At 36.0% G+C, this 20045-nt stretch overlaps 2 protein-coding genes and 1 long non-coding RNA gene across 6 annotated transcripts in view; 2 read left to right on the forward strand and 1 right to left on the reverse strand.

Moving 5' to 3' along the window:
- The window catches only part of LOC133516485 (uncharacterized), a 469629-nt gene that overhangs the window by 302356 nt on the left and 147228 nt on the right, over positions 1-20045 (forward strand). The window lies entirely within an intron of this gene.
- The window catches only part of LOC133516471 (multiple C2 and transmembrane domain-containing protein), a 225741-nt gene that overhangs the window by 141123 nt on the left and 64573 nt on the right, over positions 1-20045 (reverse strand). For all 3 annotated transcript variants that reach the window (XM_061849432.1, XM_061849433.1, XM_061849431.1), the window contains exon 3: positions 9122-9282. In XM_061849432.1, the coding sequence (XP_061705416.1) occupies positions 9122-9282 (161 nt within the window). The remainder of the gene's footprint in view (positions 1-9121; positions 9283-20045) is intronic.
- LOC133516478 (3-oxoacyl-[acyl-carrier-protein] reductase FabG-like) lies at positions 1757-8149 on the forward strand. The gene is made up of 3 exons (XM_061849452.1): positions 1757-2252; positions 6175-6369; positions 7754-8149. Exons 1-3 carry the CDS (start codon positions 1853-1855, stop codon positions 7912-7914), a joined length of 756 nt encoding a protein of 251 aa, XP_061705436.1. The 5' UTR covers positions 1757-1852; the 3' UTR covers positions 7915-8149.

Consider the following 20045-nt stretch of genomic DNA (forward strand, 5'->3'; position numbering starts at 1 on the left):
AATAATAACAACAAGCCTTGGTAACAACGGGACGGGAGTGTTCACAAACACACAAATTAAAACCTATTACTCAGCTAATACTACAAAGTCTATAAACCTACAAACAGTACTTTCTTTGAAGAAACGTTCTTTATCAAATTATTAAACTTGAGCCTACATAAGATTCTTGGAGTTTTCTATTAAAAATCATCTTTTTTTAAAGGTTTTTACAAATTAATTGGTATTAATGATAGCAAAATACTGTACAATTTTACCCATTTATTCAATTCAATGTTTTTGTATGGCAATATTAAGCTTTCGCGCGGCAAACGCCACTAAATTCAAAATTGTGAAACATTACACTCCAATATAAATCTTACCAGTTTGTATTTAAGGCTTAAATTCAAATGAAGCAGCATGTTAATTAATATAGCACCAAAAACATTTTCATGTAAAATGTTGCCAAGACGAGACCATAAGGCTCTCTTACTTCTCTAATCTAACTCTACAAGCCCTAACTTCACAAACTCTAGACGTTAGTCAATATAATTATGTGACATCATATTCCGAGAATTTTGTTTATTTATCTGGTATAATCCAACCAAACCTAAGTTATGAGGGTTCAAAAAACGACGAAGCGCTTCGAGAAAAGGTAGGTAGTGCCCTTGCGCTTCACTTGGCTCTTCTTGGCGAGGGCACTACCGTGCCCCCAGATTATGGTAATCATTTTGCAATACAGGAGATGCGCTGGTGACTTAGCGGTGAGAGCGTGCGACTTACAATCCGGAGGTCGCGGGTTCAAATCAAACCCCGGCTCGTACGAATGAATCTTTCGGAACTTATGTACGAAAATCATTTGATATTTACCAGTCGCTTTTCGGTGAAGGAAAACATCGCGAGGAAACCGATCTAATCCCAATAAGGCTTACTTTACCCTCTTGGTTAGAAGGTCAAACGGCAGTCGCTTTCGTAAAAACTAGTACATGCGCCAATTATTGGGATTAGTTGCCAGTGCCAAGCGGACCCCATGAGCCGTGGGGAAAATGCCGGAACAACGCGACGAAGATGATGATGAATTGTGCAATACAGGCTATATTCTCAAGTAGTTTTTACACACTTGAGATTCTTTAAAAAAATTAAAATTTGTGTGAAGTCTTTGATTTTATTAAGTAGTATTCACACGATCATACACAACGGTCTTGTATAGCACTATTTAAATGCAAATGCTTGGTTTTTAGATAGAAAAAATTACTATCCATTCTCAGAACTCGAACTTGACAAAGGTGTGGCTTGAAAACCTGACTTGCTTAACAAACATCACTAATAGAACAAATCACCAACCGTGAACTATGCTTCGTTGAAGAGTTCCGTTTTGATCATCATCAGTAGTTCCACTGCATCAAATGTCATTATTGAATGTAAATGCTTGACTTTTTGATGAAACTACAAAACTATAAGCAAGCTTTTAAGATTTGAGGACTTCCCTCGATTCCTCGTGGATCCCTTCATCAGGAATCGACATGCTACATATACCATCTTTTTCCATATAAAATGCTAACCATGCTCAACACACAAATCAGTTATCCTTATCTTACTACGCTTGTTATCTACACTGTACGTCGCTCCAGTGTATGAGCGTGACAGCGCTATGCACGTAATAGTGATGTCCCGCTCGAACTTCGGAGCGGTGTCCGATGTGAAGATCGCCTTGTTTATACTATTATTCGCGACAAACACGCTGCGCTTTAGTGCATCAAGGTGACTTACCATAACCGGCTCACAAATCCGCAGATTGTTATACAAATTTGCTATGATAATATAAATCACATGCCTTTAAATAGCATCGCTGCTGATAAACGATGCATTCGTTACTATGGCGTTCAGAGATAAAGTCGTGCTGGTCACTGGAGGCAGCTCGGGCATCGGCAAAGCGATAGCCATACATTTCTCTATAGAAAAAGCAAAAGTAGTCATCATTGGTCGTACTAAAACGAATATAGATGAAGTGAAGGATATTTGCACGGAGAACAGTGGGAATGAAGCTATGGGGTTACAAGCGGATGTCAGCAAGGATGCTGATGTCGAAAAAATTGTCAATAAAGTCACTGCAACATACGGAAGACTGGATGTATTGGTGAACAATGCCGGGGTATTCATATCTGATGATATCTTTACGGCTACTATGGAAAATTTCGACGCGCATATAAATACGAATCTGAGAGGGACTTTTAATCTGACGAGACAATTTGTGCCACTTCTTATCAAGTCACAGGGTAAGTGTCTTATATTTTAACCACAAAGGTGTTGTAATTTAAAAACTTAAAATTATTAAACTTATTTTTTTTCAAAAAGCGGTGGTGGCCGAGTGGATATGACGTCCGACTTTCAATCCGGAGGTCGTGGGTTCAAATCCTGGCTCGTACCAATGAGTTTTTCGGAACTTATGTACGAAATATCATTTGATATTTACCACTAGCTTTTCGGTGAAGGAAAACATCGTGAGGAAACCTGCATACATCTGCGATGATATTCAAAGGGGTATGTGAAGTCCCCAATCCGCATTGGGCTAGCGTGGGGACTATAGCCCGAGCTTTCTCGCGCATGAGAGGAGGCCTGTGCCCAGCAGTGGGCCGTATATAGGCTGAATTATTATTATTATTATTTTTTTAATAAATAGGCTACAAGTGCACTGCAAGTTGCTTTACACGCAATAAATTTAAATCAGTAAATCACCATATAACTATAAAATTCAATTACAAAAATAAATTGAGATATAGCCGGTCAAACAACTTTGTCAGTAGAAATGGGCGCGAAATGTTTTTTTTTATGACTTGCCGCTTTTTTTCTACTGACGGAAATGGCTTGACAGACCATAGTTACTAAGAGATATGCATATACAATCTCTAAAATATTGAATTACACAATAAAATATTATTAAAAAATAACAATCAAACAGACAAATATTTAAAATCGAAAATTCTTTAAGTAAGTCTGCAAATGTCAAAAGTAAAATCTGTACCTATTTAAACTATTATCAAATTATCCGTAGAGATGTCTTTTTCGACAATTGAAGTTCCTATACGGCGTGTAGTAATATTAACCGTAAACCTAAACAAAACGTAACGTAACGTAAGAAAATTTCAATTTGCCCTTAACTGTTAAAAAGGAAGGTGGGCTAATTGGCCTATTTGAGCAATAAGTGCAAGCCGTATGTCATTGGATAGGTTATTCTAAGTTGTAAATATTTTACTATGGCAGCTAATCCCAAATCTTTGTGTGAAAAAAGTTATCGCCGCAAAAAGTAGTGTGAGTTGAAACGTGACTATATGTATAGTTTTTTTTCGATATTAAGTTCCTGTGTTGCAGATCATTAAGGTTTTGTTATTGTTAATGATTTTGTTTTTTTTGTCATATTCTTTTTAAATTGAGATTTGGCAAGTCTCGCCTTATAAAAAAGCGGCCAAGTGCGAGTCGGACTCGCCCATGAAGGGTTCCGTACCATTTATGACGCATCAAAAAAAACTACTTACTAGATCTCGTTCAAACCAATTTTCGGCGAAAGTTTGAATGGTAATGTATATCATATATTTTTTTAGATTTTTCATTCTGTTATTTTAGAAGTTACAGGGGGGGGGGGGGGGGGACAGATACCCCACACGTATGGGTTTGATGTTTTTTTTTTTAATTTTATGAGTTTGCATGGTAATGTATATCATATATTTTTTTTTATTTTTCATTCTGTTACTTTAGAAGTTACAGGGGGGGGACACATTTTTACACTTTGGAAGTGTCTCTCGCGCAAACTATTCAGTTTAGAAAAAAAATATATTAGAAAGCTAAATATCATTTTTGAAGACCTATCCATAGATACCCCACACGCATGGGTTTGATGTTTTTTTTTTTAATTTTATGACGAATTAAAAAAAAACTACTTACTAAATGTCGTTCAAACCAATTTTCAGTGGAAGTTTGCATGGCAATGTATATCATATATTTTTTTTTGATTTTTCATTCTGTTATTTTAGAAGTTACGGGGGGGGGGGGGCACATTTTTTACCACTTTGGAAGTGTCTCTCGCGCAAACTATTCCGTTTAGAAAAAAATGATATTAGAAACCTAAATATCATTTTTGAAGACCTATCCATAGATACCCCACACGTATTTGATGGGTTTGATGAAAAAAGATTTTTTGAGTTTCAGTTCTAAGTATGGGGAACCCCCAAAATTTATTGTTTTTTTTTTCTATTTTTGTGTAAAAATCTTAATGCGGTTCATAGAATATTTCTACTTACTAAGTTTGAACAGTATAGCTCTTATAGTTTCGGAAAAAAGTGGCTGTGACATAATCGGACAGACAGACGGACATGACGAATCTATAGGGGTTCCGTGTTTTGCCATTTGGCTACGGAACCCTAAAAATGGAGTACATAAAAAAACCTTTCCGATGGTATGTCGCTTATTCTTATTGGTTCATAGGCCAGTGTCCATACAAATCTACCCATCCTCCTTTTTTTTCGAGTGGCATTTTATATACCTATTGATTGCATATTTGTAATTGTAATATTACAAATTTTGGTTATTTTTATTGCTTGTAAAAATTTGACACGTAAAAGTCTATTTGCTGAATAAATGTTTGTTTTTGGTGTTGATGTTAATGTTTGCACGCAATGCACTGACATCAAACCGATATTAGAATGATATTGGAATCATATTAGTTACCTGTCATCCGCGCGGGCGTCTCGCTCGCACTATTACAGCTACTTAACTGATATAATTCCAATATAATTTTAATATCAGTTTGAGGTTAGTGCACGTTCGAATTGGCCTGATAGTGTTAATTTTTCGCTCTGAATACATTATTAAAAATATTTCGACATAATTTGATGTATATCAACCACACTAATAACTACATATTTCATTTTTTCAAATTATGAATTATCTATTCTAATGCAGAGTTTATCCACGAAAGATTATTAGGTACTAATTTAATGGTCATACCAAAAACTCCAAGTAGGTACCTAAGTAATTAATTTCCTTCTTTTGGCTGAAAATATTTGATTTTATTTCGGTTGAATATGAAATGTTCATACTAATTTAAACTTGTTTTTTTCACTCCCTGACCTCCCCTATCGTCTCGATAGCGCGACGAGATTGCGGAGTACACTGGCTTTGCAATGCTTATCTTATTCGTCAAAATTAAATGTTCATTAAACAACCTACAAGGTCATAATGATAATATCATAATAGTTTAAGATGAAAGCGGACGTACCGCGCGAAACCGCCTTTCCATACAAAAGTAGGTCTCATTTTCCTCTCGGAATGTTAACATTATAGAAGTTAGTTAATTTTTTTTTTTATATTTTGGGACCACACAGATCGACCTAGCCCCAAACTAAGAAAAGCTTGTACTATGGGTGTTAGGCGACGATGTACAACGTATATATATAAATGCATACTTATGTACATAGAAAACATCTCATGACTTAAGAACCAATATCTAGGTTCATCACACAAATAAATGCCCTTACCGGGTTACGAACCCGGGACCGTCGGCTTCATTTAATTATTAAAGAAGTTAGAAGCATTTAAAAATTTGTATGTTTTTTTTTCTTCCTCGAGTTGTCCCGGCATTTTGCCACGGCTCATGGGAGCCTGGGGTCCGCTTGACAACTAATCCCAAGATGTGGCGTAGGCGCTAGTTTTTACGAAAGCGACTGCCATCTGACCTTCCAACCCAGGGTTTCCTCACGATGTTTTCCTTCACCGAAAAGCGACTGGTAAATATCAAATGATATTTCGTACATAAATTCCGAAAAACTCATTGATACGAGCCGGGGTTTGAAACCGCGACCTCCGGATTGCAAGTCGCACGCTCTTACCGCTAGGCCACCAGCGCTTCAATAATTTATAATATATGTAATTTATAATAATAAAAAAAAATCGAAAAAAGACAAACAAAGGGGCATAGCTGTGATTGATATCCATCAAATTGTATTAACATACTTTCTACAATGATAACATCCCGAGAGGAAAATGAGAACACCATCAGTTGAGATAAAATTATGTAAAAATATTTTCATTCACACTAGGAGAAGAAAATGGGGACTACGTTTGTATGGAGAAGCGGTGATTATATCTTTGTCCATAGTCATTCAATTATTACTTATTATAAAATAATTCTACGTTTGCGTGCAGGCAATGTCATCAACATATCCGGCGTGGAAGCAGTCAAGTACGTGGAAGGACTACTGACTGAGAGCCTGTCAAAGGCGGCCATACAGCATTTGACAAAGTATGTCGCGTACGAGCTGGGGCCGAAGAAAGTTCGCTCTAATTCTGTAGCTCTGGGTTATGTCACGGGCACGAAGATTATAGAGAAAGCGAATATAGGTAAGAACATTAATTTATTAGTGATTGTAATGCAATCTTATGACTCATTTTTAATGAGGTAAAACCCGCAATGTTCAACGCAGAGGACTTCCAGTTTTATTACCCTCATAGAGAAAAGAAAACTACCTACTACTTAACTGTTGTTTGTGTAACCAATTTCTGTCTGTGGCATCGTTGCTTTCAAACGGATGTACCTATTTCGATGCGATTTTTACGTAAAAGCGAGTTTCCTTAGGGTAGTTCTTAGCTATGATTGGTGAAAATTGATCTATTAGTTTGAAGAGTATCAGCTCTTTTTCAAAATGATGTAAGCCATTTTTTGCGTAGGGGCTTTTTAAAGTTTTAAATTGTTTTTTTTCTGTGATTGCCCTAAGTATAAATTTCTACTATCATTGTCTGTATAGCTTGAATATTACAAGAAATAAAAATAAATAAAATATATGAAAATTTAATTAGGTATAGATTTTCTAAATTTCATGTTCGAAAAATAAATACTGCCAAATATCTTTATGGATTTTTTTTATACCACGACGGTGGCAAACAAGCATACGGCCCGCCTGATGGTAAGCAGACACCGTAGCCTATGGACGCCTGCAATACCAGAGGCATTACATGCGCGTTGCCGACCCTTTAAAAACCTGTAGGTACACTCTTTTTTTGAAGAACCCAATGAATGAACACAATCGGCCAGTCTTACTTCTTAGAACCATTTCTATGTAATTACTTTTCTTTTCTATTAATCAAGGTCTTGTAAAGAACATATTTGGCTTTAACTTAAACCTTTGTTGTGATAGTATAGTACATTGTGTAACGAGGGGAGTAAGTGAAATCTTGGATACGAGGTTGGGAATTCCCGACAGCCGCAGGCTGGAGGGAATTAAAGTTCCGAGTTTTCAATATTCTTACCCCGGAGTTACACACAATGTTTTTCATCACACTTGCGAAGAAAAAACTAAATTTTAAACGAAATAATTCTTAAATACGGTGACATATCAAACATTCGTCCGCCATTTTGTCATTTTTTGACAGGTTAGCATCGAAAGCACAGACCTATTCGGCATTCAGCTACGATTGAAAATTATATAAACATATTTTAAACAACTGTTAAATTAATCAAATTATTTCATTTTAAACATAAACAAAAATATTAAATTATAAACGTCAGTATTTAAAATAGTAAAACTCATTTATGCTACTTTGTTTGTATGAATAAGTGACATAATAAAAAGTAAGCTATAACTCCCTAGGGAGTTATAGGTCTTTTTTCACGATATGGAACTCCCGCGGGAACAAAAGAGGCCTTTGCCCTTCAGAACACCTGCATGAATTAAGAACTTTTTCGAGAAAGTGTGATAAAAAATTATTTATCTATCTAATTTCACAGATCCCGAAGAGTTCGGTCGAGAGTTACTCCCGAGCGTGCCTCTGGGAGAGTTCATCAAACCGGAGGACGTGGCGAAGACCGTGGCCTTCATAGCCAGCGATGCTGCCCGCCATATCACTGGACAGAACATAGTTGTAGATGGAGGCTTTACCTGCCATTAATGATAAGGGCACTCACCGTCTGATAATCTTATTTTGTGTTTGACCACGAAAAACGTCAACTGATGCGCGCGTCAGTGCCCAATATCAATATTCGTGCGTTGCGCAAGACATTATTGCTTGTAATTGTACAAAAAGTGTGGCAACGGCTCTATTCTTCAATTCATTTTTTTGTGATTCAATTTTGACATATAATTTGGCTTTATGAATAAATGAGTATGAGTACTTTTTAAGATAAGATATGATAATGATTTAATTACAACATTATAAGATTTATTATATTGTAAATTATGCAAGGAAAAAATGGTGTTATGGAATGGATTTGTGGTTGGTCAAAATGTGGTTTGGGAAAAGTATGACTATAAAGTGTAACTAACATAAAAGGAAAAACAAATAAAAGAACAAAAAGGAATTATTACGTCAATAACCCATGCATTCCTAGCAACCTTTCATTTTATTTGAAATGGAATAAATGAAATATTCCGTTGTCACTGAAGTTTCGCAAAGAAACTCGTTACATTATTACATACGATTTTTCCTTTAATTTCTCCAATATACATAATAGCGACGAGTGAAAGTTTTTTGTGTTCTTTTGTTGATCAAGAACAATATAACGCCAAGTTTACTCAGGAAATTTCCTTGTTTGTACTGGAAAGCTGCTAAATAACAAAGGCTTGTTTTAGTTTGGCTTTTATCGTGAAACTGTTCGACTTTTCATTTTTAAGACTGAAACTTATCTTAATAAATAATAAAAAATGATGATGAGATGAATTCACAATAATAAATTTGATTGATTTCAAGGGATTCAAGTTATTTTTGTTAATAAAGGATTGGTCCGAAACGTCAATGGCATGGAAGGAAAAAAAAATCAAGTGTCACCGTACCCTTCGCAATTGTAAAAGCCTAAGGATTCTACATTGATACATAGGTACATCGTTAGCAAGATCAAGAATTCGTACCTATAGCGAAATCAAGCAGATGATTGTAACTCACCTTCAAACTGCGCGGCGGCGTCCGGGGACGCAGATAACGCGCACAAGAGCTCGGACGCCGAATTTGACTGACCTCGAACCGCTCTACTAACGGACTCGCGTAACAAGTAGCTAGTGGAACAAATCGCCCTGTTTACTTAGGGATTCTACGTTGACACAACGATCTAGGGGTTCGCATAACATTGCACAGCGCCATCTAGCGGCCTATTGCTACTCACCTTCAGGTTAGTAAAGAAGTGCTGCGTGCGATGCACGACAGACAGCGGCGCGTGGTGGTGCGCGGAGCGCGCGCGCGGCGGCGGCGTCCGCGGCGCAGGCGACGCGCACGAGAGCTCGGACGCCGACTTCGACAGCCGCCCGCTTAGCGCCTCGGACCGCTCTGTCGACAAAATTTAAATTAATTAAGAATAAGAAAGGTGGACTTACTGAGGAACTAAAGTATAGTTTGGAAGGACATTTCCGTCAGTAGAAAAAGGTGACATTTAAAAAAAGTAGCCGCGAATGCTGGTCCACCCATAGAAAATTTTAATTTCGCGCCTTTTTCTACTGACAAAGTAAAAGGTGTAAGAGCGGGGCGTGCAGATCCATGAAAGGAACTGTATTTCTTCTAAGGGTTTGGTTTGCTGTATATAGTCATCGGCGTCTCATAGTATGGCAGAGAACTAAAACGCGAATGTAACTAAGCAGAGTACCGCGTCAACCAGAGACCAATTTTTTAAATAGACACACAGATTTCGTATTTGTGCAAATTTTTTTTAGTTCCGTACCCAAAGGGTAAAACGGGACCTTATTACTGAGACTCTGTCCGTCGTCCGTCCGTCCGTCCGTCCGTCCGTATGTCACCAGGCTGTATCTCATGAACCGTGATAGCTAGCTAACAGTTGAAATTTTCACAGATGATGTATTTCTGTTGCCGCTATAACAACAAATACTAAATAGTACAGAACCCTCGGTGGGCGAGTCCAACTCGCACTGGTCCGGTTTTTTTATGTCATACAATTCTAGAACGTAGCTTAAATTATAGCTTGCCTGATAATTATTATATTTAGTAGGTAACACTAACATAAATGTATAGTTAAAAGCTTGTTTTGCTTGTAATAGCCTGTAATTTTCCTTCAGCGAATATATCAAGCAAAACCTCGCACTATAAATTGATATAGGTATTACGTTCGTAAAACGACTAAATACTCGTTAGTATTTTGTATTACGAGACACCGAAATTATGTGAAATTTAAGTATTTTGCTTATTTCGCAATGACTATATCAAGTTTTACAATCTCACAGGTCATGAAACATTCTCTGCTTATTGGAAATTTCCAAGTACAGTCACCAATACTATTCGCTTAGCACCTTTGCATATAAACTTCTATGCATACAGTTGTGTGCAGTACATAAGAAAATGTAAATTAAAGGAAAACTATATCTTTAAATCAATAATATTGTATCTTTTTATATAATTATTCGCCATTACTTGATATTGTTTCAAAATTAACTGTAACCTTTACTTAGATGATATTGGAAGTAAAAAAAAATATCATAAAAATCGGCTGTTTTTACTAAGTTGCGGAAATTCCTATAAAAACGTAAAACCCTACGAAAAAAATACAATTGTGTAGGTACTATAATTGTAATTTAGAAACTTTCCTATTATTTTCCAATCAAAGCTTTACATCTAAACCCAAGTTATCCAGAAAAAAATAAACTTTTCTGTAAGACGATCTTCGTCGCAGAGTGTACTGCAATTATATTGTACTGCTATTATATTGCACACAACTGTACCTTTTCTCTGCAGTTGACTGTATCTAGCGGATGCCTTGACAGACAACAAATAACATTTTTAACCTAAAGGCCTGTTTCACAATGTCCAAGTAAAGTCCTGAATAAGCTACTTGCCACTGATCTGACGAAGATATCTAATTACTATAAGTAGTACCCAATTACTATTGTATGCACACGTAATAAGTCCCGCGCCTTTCCGAAAGGTTTAGTTATTTAGCTGCTGGTAGTGGTCATCGCTTTCGATCAAGCACCAATCTTTCACTCACAATTCCTTCCAATATGACGCGCACATACAAGAAATCCTTTACTGTCCATACCGTTAAGTTATGGCACGAGATTCCGGTGTCCGTGAGGCAATCCCAACCTGTAGCATCACTCAAGGAGAAGCTTAAAAAATTGTGGCTTTCCGATACTTTGGTTACGACTTCCTAGTTCCATTGAGTACTTTTACTTCTTTAATTTCCTTTACTTTTCTGGTTCGAATTCATATCTATTTATATTATATATTGAATATTTATTTATTTATATATATATATGTATGCATTATTTTATGGTTATATTTGTATCAATGTGTATTCAAAACGTGCATTTCATTAATTTCAGTAATTGTACACTTTTGTTTGTATTTCATTCATTCACCGTTACTTCTGTTTTACTCATTTCCTCAAAGGTTAACTGGAAGAGATCCCATACAGGGATAAGTTCGCTTTTGTTGTATTTAATTTACTCTGTAACTGTGTTTTTCGTGTTTTTATTTCTATGTACAATAAAGTATATACATACATACATACAATATTAACCGGCCGATAAGCGTCATACGCATCCATCTACCTCCAACCTAAACTATGCCTTACCCTCATTCTCATAGCCTAACTTTGTTATGATCATATTGATCATACATCGGGTTTTTTGGTGCGGGAATGTTAAAATAATTTGCTAATGTTTTCCTGCTACTCGCTATATGCTTTTAATGTTAAGAAATTGTAAATAGTTCTCTGCATGGTACTGTGTAAGCTACTGTAAAATGTAATTTGTATTTCTCATATTAAGTGAATTGTATTCTGTTTGAGAAATAAATGTCTTAAGCCGTATAAAGTCATCGTTGGCGTTTCACAATCTACGAATAAGCAGATCTGGTCAAAAAATACCATTATAACTTAAGATACGCAGTTTTATCTGGCAGTTACTTTATTTATTAATTAGCTATCCAATACTTTACTCTGACATTGAGGAACTGGCCCTAAGAGTTTTAAAACTAGTGGCTCTGTGAGCTGTAGATCTCGTGAGCATAGCATAAAACTGATTAAATTTATGTCTCCACCATTTTGAAAAAAAAAACAAAAAAATCGAAAAATTTAAAAAAAATCATCCAACCTGCTCACAAAATTACACGAAAATCGGCTGAGAAATGTGACTTGTAGAGAACATCCTGACATACGAGTACGAAAGCATTTTTGCCCAAGCTGAAAGGGAGACCTTCGCTAACGCTTGGTCAATTAAGAGGTGAATAGCTCGAACATAAAACGCACTTCTAATCAATCCCATCATTGCATCACATAGTCATAATCTACGCGTTAGATAAACATTCTAATCATAATTATTTGTATACATATTCATTACACCTTATAAAACAAAGTCCCCCCGCGTCTGTCTGTCTGTATGTCTATATGTTCGCGATAAACTCTTAAACGACTGAACTGATTTTGATGCTGTTTTCACCTATCAATTAAGTGATTTTTGAGGAAGGTTTAGGTGTAGAATTTGTTAACCCGTGCGAAGACGGGGCGGGTCGCTAGTTTTTTTTATAAAACAGAATAAAATTATCTCATATAATTTGATTTAAAGCTGATATTATATTTTCGATCCCCTAGAGGTGCTGATACACCTGAGCATTCACGTGTAATGAGCATTCTAGCGAATGTAACATCACACGCACTTATAACACGCAAAGATAAAAGCAGGTCGAATGAATACTCAAGTCTATAAGCACCTTTTAACGTCCCGAACACACACATGTAAATTAACACACACAATAATAATAGGTCATATTGTGATTTGTCAGGCAGGTACCCCGTAAATAATAAAGTTAGCAAACATCCACGGCCGGCCTACGCGATAATGTATTTCCAATTCCCTAACTATTTGTAACATTTGACATCCCTAAAATGTTGCCAACTAGTTTTACGCCTTACGTGCTGCCAATAATGTCCTTATTCCTATAACTTTTCTAAAGTGAATTAAATGTCGCTGTTTCTACTCTATGTATATATGGATATGGTTCATATTCCAATGGAGGTTGTTAGTAATTTGTATCCAGGGATTCGTGTCGTAAACGTCAGCCTGTCACATCGCAACTCTTTCTCAGACTTATTACTGTAATAATATACCCTGAACCCTAGACACCATGTTATGAATTTATTAAATTAATACACTTGTTGTTTTATAACTTCTCTGTTTTCTTTTCACTCAGGGGACTTATCCAAGAGACAATGGTTTGGTAGAAAACGCTAAATGAAACTTATTATAGTTATTATGCATGGAAATAGTCACGTGACTTATCGTAGCATCTGTCATCTCGATACATTTTTTTTTCGTTTGGCTTTTGTCAATATACGATTGTCAAGTTGGCTAGGCCCCCAGTTGGAATAATTCATATTATTTTCTGTTTCCTTACGGGGTTCCTATATTAGATTGTACAAAAACGTAACAAACCAGCGGCAGTAGCACGGTCGCATTTTTATCACTTATCATTATCACTATGCCTGTCACATTCTAACAAGTATGTTAGTGCGAAAGTGACAGGCATAGTGACAAGTGACAAAAATGCGGCCGTGCTATAGCCGCAGGTGACTGAAGCATTTAGACGGTTAATCAAGAACTTTCATGCAATATTCAATACATTGCTCACTAGGTACAAAGTACAATCATAAAATGAATTCAGTCGATCAACCAAATACATACCGCAATGTAACGAAAATTGCATATAAGTTCTTGAACGATCTAAATAGGGCTTTAGGTGATTTACCGGTACGAACCACCAGGCTGATCCAAATCAAGACTTAAATGTAGCTTCAACTCAGCTATAGACAAATATAAAGTAAAGTAAAGTAAAGTAAATATTCTTTATTGCACCACAAAGAAGACAAATTAAAAAAAAAAAACAGATTTACAATGTAAAGAAAGGTAGCAACAGGCGGTCTTATCGCTGTAAGCGATCTCTTCCAGACAACCTTAGGGTAGCAGGATATAAAGAACAGTAAGTTTTTAGAATAGGTAGTGCACGAATGAATTAGAGGAATAGGAAAATTACACATACATCAAGCAGACAGTACATACAGTACATTTACAATTTAAATAAACATATAAATATAACAATACATACCTATATTAAAATAAATAAATATTAGATACATATCTAAATATACATACATACATAATATAACACAGCGGCACATTAAGAAAGAGACAAGTAATGATTTTTCAGTAGGGTTTTAAAGCTTTGAAGAGTTTTCGCACACCTAATATCTAAGGGCAGGCTGTTCCACAGCCGAACAGCTCGAAAAGTGAAAGAGTCAGTATAATATTTTGTAGAGGATGGAGGGGGAACAAGTAGATATTTCCGTGAAGGCCTGACGGAGGAGAGATATGTAAAACGCTCTTTAAGATATGGGGGAGTAGAGGGGTTGAAAAGAACGCTATAAAGAATATATACGTATGTATGAGAAGTGAAAACCAAAAACTATAATCCATAGGTACGTTGAAGTTGAAATGGTGATATAATCTCATTTCTTCTTCTTTGTCGTTATACACTTTGCAGAGTATCGTGGTCAACTGCTGCCACCAGGCACAGATGATGCTTGCGGTACGATTTCTCGCCATTTTCCGCGGTTGATGGTCATTCTGCCTAATTCGTTCAGGGGTCCGAATCTTATTTATTGGCCATTACCTATATTATGACTAAAATGTCATAGTGGATAATAAAAGCTGTATCTGTGCTGGTTAATTTTATAGGTGGTTTATTTACTAAATGGGATTCTCGGTAGAAATGAAAAATAATACAAATGAGCAAGGTCAGACAGTTCATTAAAACTCAGCATGAGCTGGGTTGAAAGTTGAAGTACTTCGTGTGGGTGCGGTATATGCACTTATATAGGTGCCTGTACGAATAATTATGATGGTCTTAATTGTACCTTTTGTCTATGTAATAGCTTAACAATGACAGACAAGAGACTTTCATTTGCGTAGTATTAAAAAGTGACACTAAATTGTGGCTTTCCACCACAGAAGATTTCTTATGCTTCAAGTGCAATAAGGACAATTTCTGAAATTTCAACACAAATTTTGATACTCCCTTATGTGCAATAAGTCCCCTTCTGTGTTGGAAAGCCACGATTTATCACGTGGATAAATCCATCCATAATACACCTACTGGAATATAATTTGAAGCCACATTTTAACTCTAAAATCATTACAATCTTAATCGGCGTGATCAGCTTTCGTGGCCTACGCCATTAGCTCTAAGCCACCCGGTCATTTGTGACATATAGAAAATACAAATCAAAAAATATTTTATGAAAATAGTTTTTTTTTTATAGTTCCTTCCATCAGGGATCGGAACCGGTTTTTGGAAAAACTTTGAAATAAACTTATATTTCGGTTTATCTTATACTCTAAATATAGGACTCGGTTGTGTTTTTAGATAACGACTTCGTATTATTAGATTGCCCAATTAGAAAGGAAATAATTAACAAAGAACGAAAAAATACCGTTTTCGTTCCCATACAAAAAATACCGGTTTCCGATCCCTGCCTTCCATTGAACTAAACAGTTTGGATGAATAGGTTACAATACCGTAATATCTGTGGTATGAAAACTTGTGGACATATTTGTGAACGAGGCCGACAAAACGTCCCACTTTGTCGCTTGCCGCAAGGACGAGATTTGCTTGTATCTTTATACGAATAACCTGACAAGGCGTCCTTATGGCAAGCGACAAAGTGGGACGTTTTGCCGCCCGTTTTTATATATTTTAGCAAAACACACACACACACACTGTGTGACATAGGCTCATCTGCTAAATAGCTGCTCGCCTATAATTATATAATAATAATAATAATAAAAGAAAGGAAAGCGTTTGAAATCTGGTATCAATATGAAATAAACATAGGTATTTTACTGTCTACAGTACCCCTAGTGTAACTAAATTCGATTTCCAAACGTGACGTACGCGTTTGCGTTTAGTCTCATTTTATATTGGATTTCGAAAGAGCGCACCAAGCGGGACGTTTTGGAACCTCAAAATCCTATACAAAATGAGACTTAACGCAAACGCGTTCGTCACGTTATGATGTCGATCAAAGTTACACTAGGGGTACTGGTATAGATTCTATTAATTGATAGGATTAAATGCCTGACCTAAATGTCACATTGGTGGCGAAAATCAATATCAGCTTTAACTATTAACAAGAGGAATCTATAATTTGGCGCCGAGGCTATAATATTGCCTCGAATAGATACCTAATTAGTTAGTCTTTCAATAATACATATTTGAATAGGGTTAATAATAGAGTAAACAAAGTTTGAAAACCGTCATATCTCAGCCAAATCTTATAAATATGGTACCATTGCTACACTAATGCCAAGCTATGTCACTTTCGCAACTGAAGCGAATGATGTCTCATACATATATAAGTAGGTTATACGCATTTATTTTTTCACACACCTGGTTGAAAAAAGAAAAATTCTAGGGACTAATTAAAGTAGGTACCTTAAAGCCTAATTTAAGGCACATAAAAAAATAGTAAATTCAATAAAAATAGTTATAAGGTAGCTAAACTAGTGTGCCTATTGGTAAAAGTGATCGGATATACATTCCATTCCACGAAATAATTTTACTTTTCAGAAAGTAAGATCCATTATATCAATTTCAACGTAATCTATTTAGTGTCTTTTTGCGAACTGTAGACAATCACATGCAACTGGGGCCTTAGTTAAATTGTACCTATAGTTATAGTTAGTTCTTGTGTTACAACTTTTAGTCCGACAAGCCCCTCCGGTTCGTTCACCTTTGACATTAATCATATTGAAGTGTTACAGTAATTAAATGTCTGTCTGCGAATTTCAGTGTCCGAATTGTAACTTATAAACTATTTTAAATCCGTACATTACATCGACAAAAAGCTAGGAAATTATATTATTTTGTTTAGGGAAACTGATATACGGCCCGATTCGAAGAATGAGATACGATAACGATAAGTTCCAGTTTAGATAAGTTCTCATTTAGATATCATTTATATGTCGTATAATTGACTGAAGCAGCTCGATTCAGGCAACCAATGTCACTTTGACGTTAAAAAATATCGTAGATAGATATTATTGGGATTACAGCGGAATCGAAATAAACGTCAATTTTGACATGGTCGTTTAGTTATCGATCTTTCCAAGATCTTAAACGTGTCTTATTCATTCTTCGAATCGGGCCGTTTACTTTAAAATGGCGTAGGTATTGGATATTTAAATTGTATTTATTATTTATTGTGTATCAGGTACTATTTCATTTTCACTTTAATTAATGAATATAATTTTAATGAATTGTAATTCAAGTGACATCGACCTAAGTATCAATGTTACCCCTATGACATGTAAATTTTTTATTATCACCAGAAAAAATATTGATAAAGTAGGTCATATTATTCGTACACTCAGAATCAAATAGTAACAGCCGAAGTGAACAAATATATCGTAACACACCTTTGTTATCCTATATCAAAGTAGCCAAATATATCGAAAGTGTATTATCATATATACTTTCGATCTATTTGGCTACTTTGGCCGTCACTAAAGACGTGTCTGCTGTACAACACCATGTACATGTACATGTACAACGCATGTTCGCTGATCGCTTGGACTGCCCCATGACAAAGAAAACGTAGAAATAATCAGAATCACTGGCCAAATAAAGCGATGATTTTTACGCAATAGTTCAACTAATAATAATTAATTCATTATTCTATGTAGTAATTAGGTATGTAGCGAGGTAAGTAATTGTTTCCCTTTTAATGTATTTTTTTTGTAATGTGATACGGATGTCATAGGAGTTTTTAAGACTTGAAATAAATGATTTTTATTTTATTTATTTAGTCACATGCGAAAGTAACTCTGTATGTATGTATGTCTGTCTGTCTGTTTCTTGATTCAGATTAATATTGGTATAAAGATTATTTGAGGTCCGAGGAAGGACATAAGATAGTTTTTATACAATCACATCATCATCCTACGCAGACAAAGTTGCAAGTATAAACTAGTAAAAAATAAATAAAAAAAAAGTCAAAAAACTGGTGATAATTCTTATATCGCGAATCGAATAAAAAATGTAGAACCAGAACATGCGATGTTTCGTGACACTTTTATGTCACTCGTTTTAATTTCAGATATGGGCCTCACATTTGGTTAACAATTTTAATCAAAACGTGACAAGTGACTTTGTTCATGGAAACGTGACAAACTTTATGAATAGTTAAATAAAGGTATCAATTACGTAATGAAATTAAGTACTAAAGCTAAAGCTGCTTTTCAACAACGATCAACGATTAAGTATACAAATTAATAAACGGTATGACGACATTGCGCGCCTTAAATATACGTATGATGTCGCCCGACATTTCGAGCGAAGTCCGACAACGTCGCGCCACATCACCCGACGTCGTTTGCGACACGTGTCGTGGGACCTTTGCCGCAAAACCTGACAATCGCGAAGAACTGACAGGCCGATATCGTCCAGCAAACTGGTAGGTAATCAGACTACCCCTTAAGTCTATCCCCGGCCTTATCTTATACCTTTAAACGAGCAATTCTTGTATATATATATATATATATATATATATATTCTGTGATCTCGGAAACGGCTCTAACGATTTCGCTGAAATTTGGTATATGGGGGTTTTTGGGGGTATACAATCGATCTAGATTAGTCTTATGTTTGGGAAAACGCGTGTTTTCGGGTTTTCATGCTTTTTTCTTTCGACGCAGAATATGGTCGCTAATTTCGTATTGCCAGCCACTGTCCGTCTGGTCCAGCGGGTTAAGACGCGGACGGCTAGAAAGTCTAGAAACGAGTGTTACGGGTTCGAATCTCGCCCGGTATATATAATTTTTTAATTTTTATTGTTTTATACAAGTTTAAATTAGTAAAAAAATTTAGTTAAGATTATCACCTATACACCACCATATTACAATAAATAGTTATAACCGAGCAAAGCTCGGTCGCCCAGGTACTTGTCTTTATGTGAGGCACATCTTTTTTTGTGGCGAACTGTACTTTTATCTGCATTTGGCATTACGCTTTGCAGAGCCAAATTTGTTACTAATGCTCCTATGATACAACCAATCGTTCTGTTACTTGATTGCCCGGAAGATATCGCTCTTTAGCATACCTATTAAACTGCATTACTTTTATTTATACGATTACTTGCACCTTGCAACTACTTCCGCTCCCTGCATAAAAAAAAAATTGTATAATATGTATATTTTTCTTTATTTTGAAGTATCTAATCAAGTTTTATGTCACTAAAACTAACCAAAAAATATTGTGTGTTTATTTACCTACAAATATCTACGCTCGCATCGTAAAAACAAACTATTATAAAACCTATAAACCATTAACCCGTCCTATATAATAAATTCTCTACCCTCTAGGGTCAGTCGTTAAGGTAAAGTAGGCAAGTACTTGTTATATTTAACGCACACCCACGTAAACTATACTTGACATAATTTACTGGCCAGTTGTAAGCCTTATTACAACGAGATAAGGTTCACCTATTGCTTTCAGTAGAAAGGAATACCATAAGACTTGTTATCGGAAATACGGTAAATTCCTGGTAGGGTTTGAAATCCGGATCCAAAATGTATTAATGTATCCGGATCTGGATCCGGATCCGCGGATCTTCCTATACATTTAAGATCCGTCGTGCAAACCCTAACTCCTGGTAATCCGGTGCTCACCAATCCGGTATGATCAGTAATTCGGCAATTAGCGACACAGTGACCCGCTCTATAATCCAGCAGATTACACAGCTGAACGCCCGATTACAGAGCAAATAGAATTTATTTGGTATATAATGTTTTTGTTTTCCATACAAAGCCAACGCAATTCCGACAATTTCCACTGGGAGAAAATTTCAAGAACCCGATTACCGAGCGCCTACGCTTCCCGAGCGCCTACTGTACAATTAAAATATCCCGATGTCACGATTACGGAAAGAGCGAAAGAGATGGTAAATATTGGATGCCTTTATCGACATGATAAAAGTCACTTTCTAACACCGCGCTATTGAAGACCGGCATGACAGTGTAAAAAGTAACAGT

This window comes from Cydia pomonella, chromosome 3 (genome assembly GCF_033807575.1).
Source record: "Cydia pomonella isolate Wapato2018A chromosome 3, ilCydPomo1, whole genome shotgun sequence".
NCBI classification, from domain to species: Eukaryota; Metazoa; Arthropoda; class Insecta; order Lepidoptera; family Tortricidae; genus Cydia; species Cydia pomonella.

Excerpts from the sequence above, each read along its gene's own strand:
- LOC133516478 (XM_061849452.1), top strand. The coding sequence starts at position 1,853 with ATGGCGTTCAGAGATAAAGTCGTGCTGGTCACTGGAGGCAGCTCGGGC. Across the intron at positions 2,253-6,174 it reads ACTTCTTATCAAGTCACAGG|GCAATGTCATCAACATATCC; the intron begins GTAAGTGTCTTA and ends GTTTGCGTGCAG. Across the intron at positions 6,370-7,753 it reads TATAGAGAAAGCGAATATAG|ATCCCGAAGAGTTCGGTCGA; the intron begins GTAAGAACATTA and ends CTAATTTCACAG.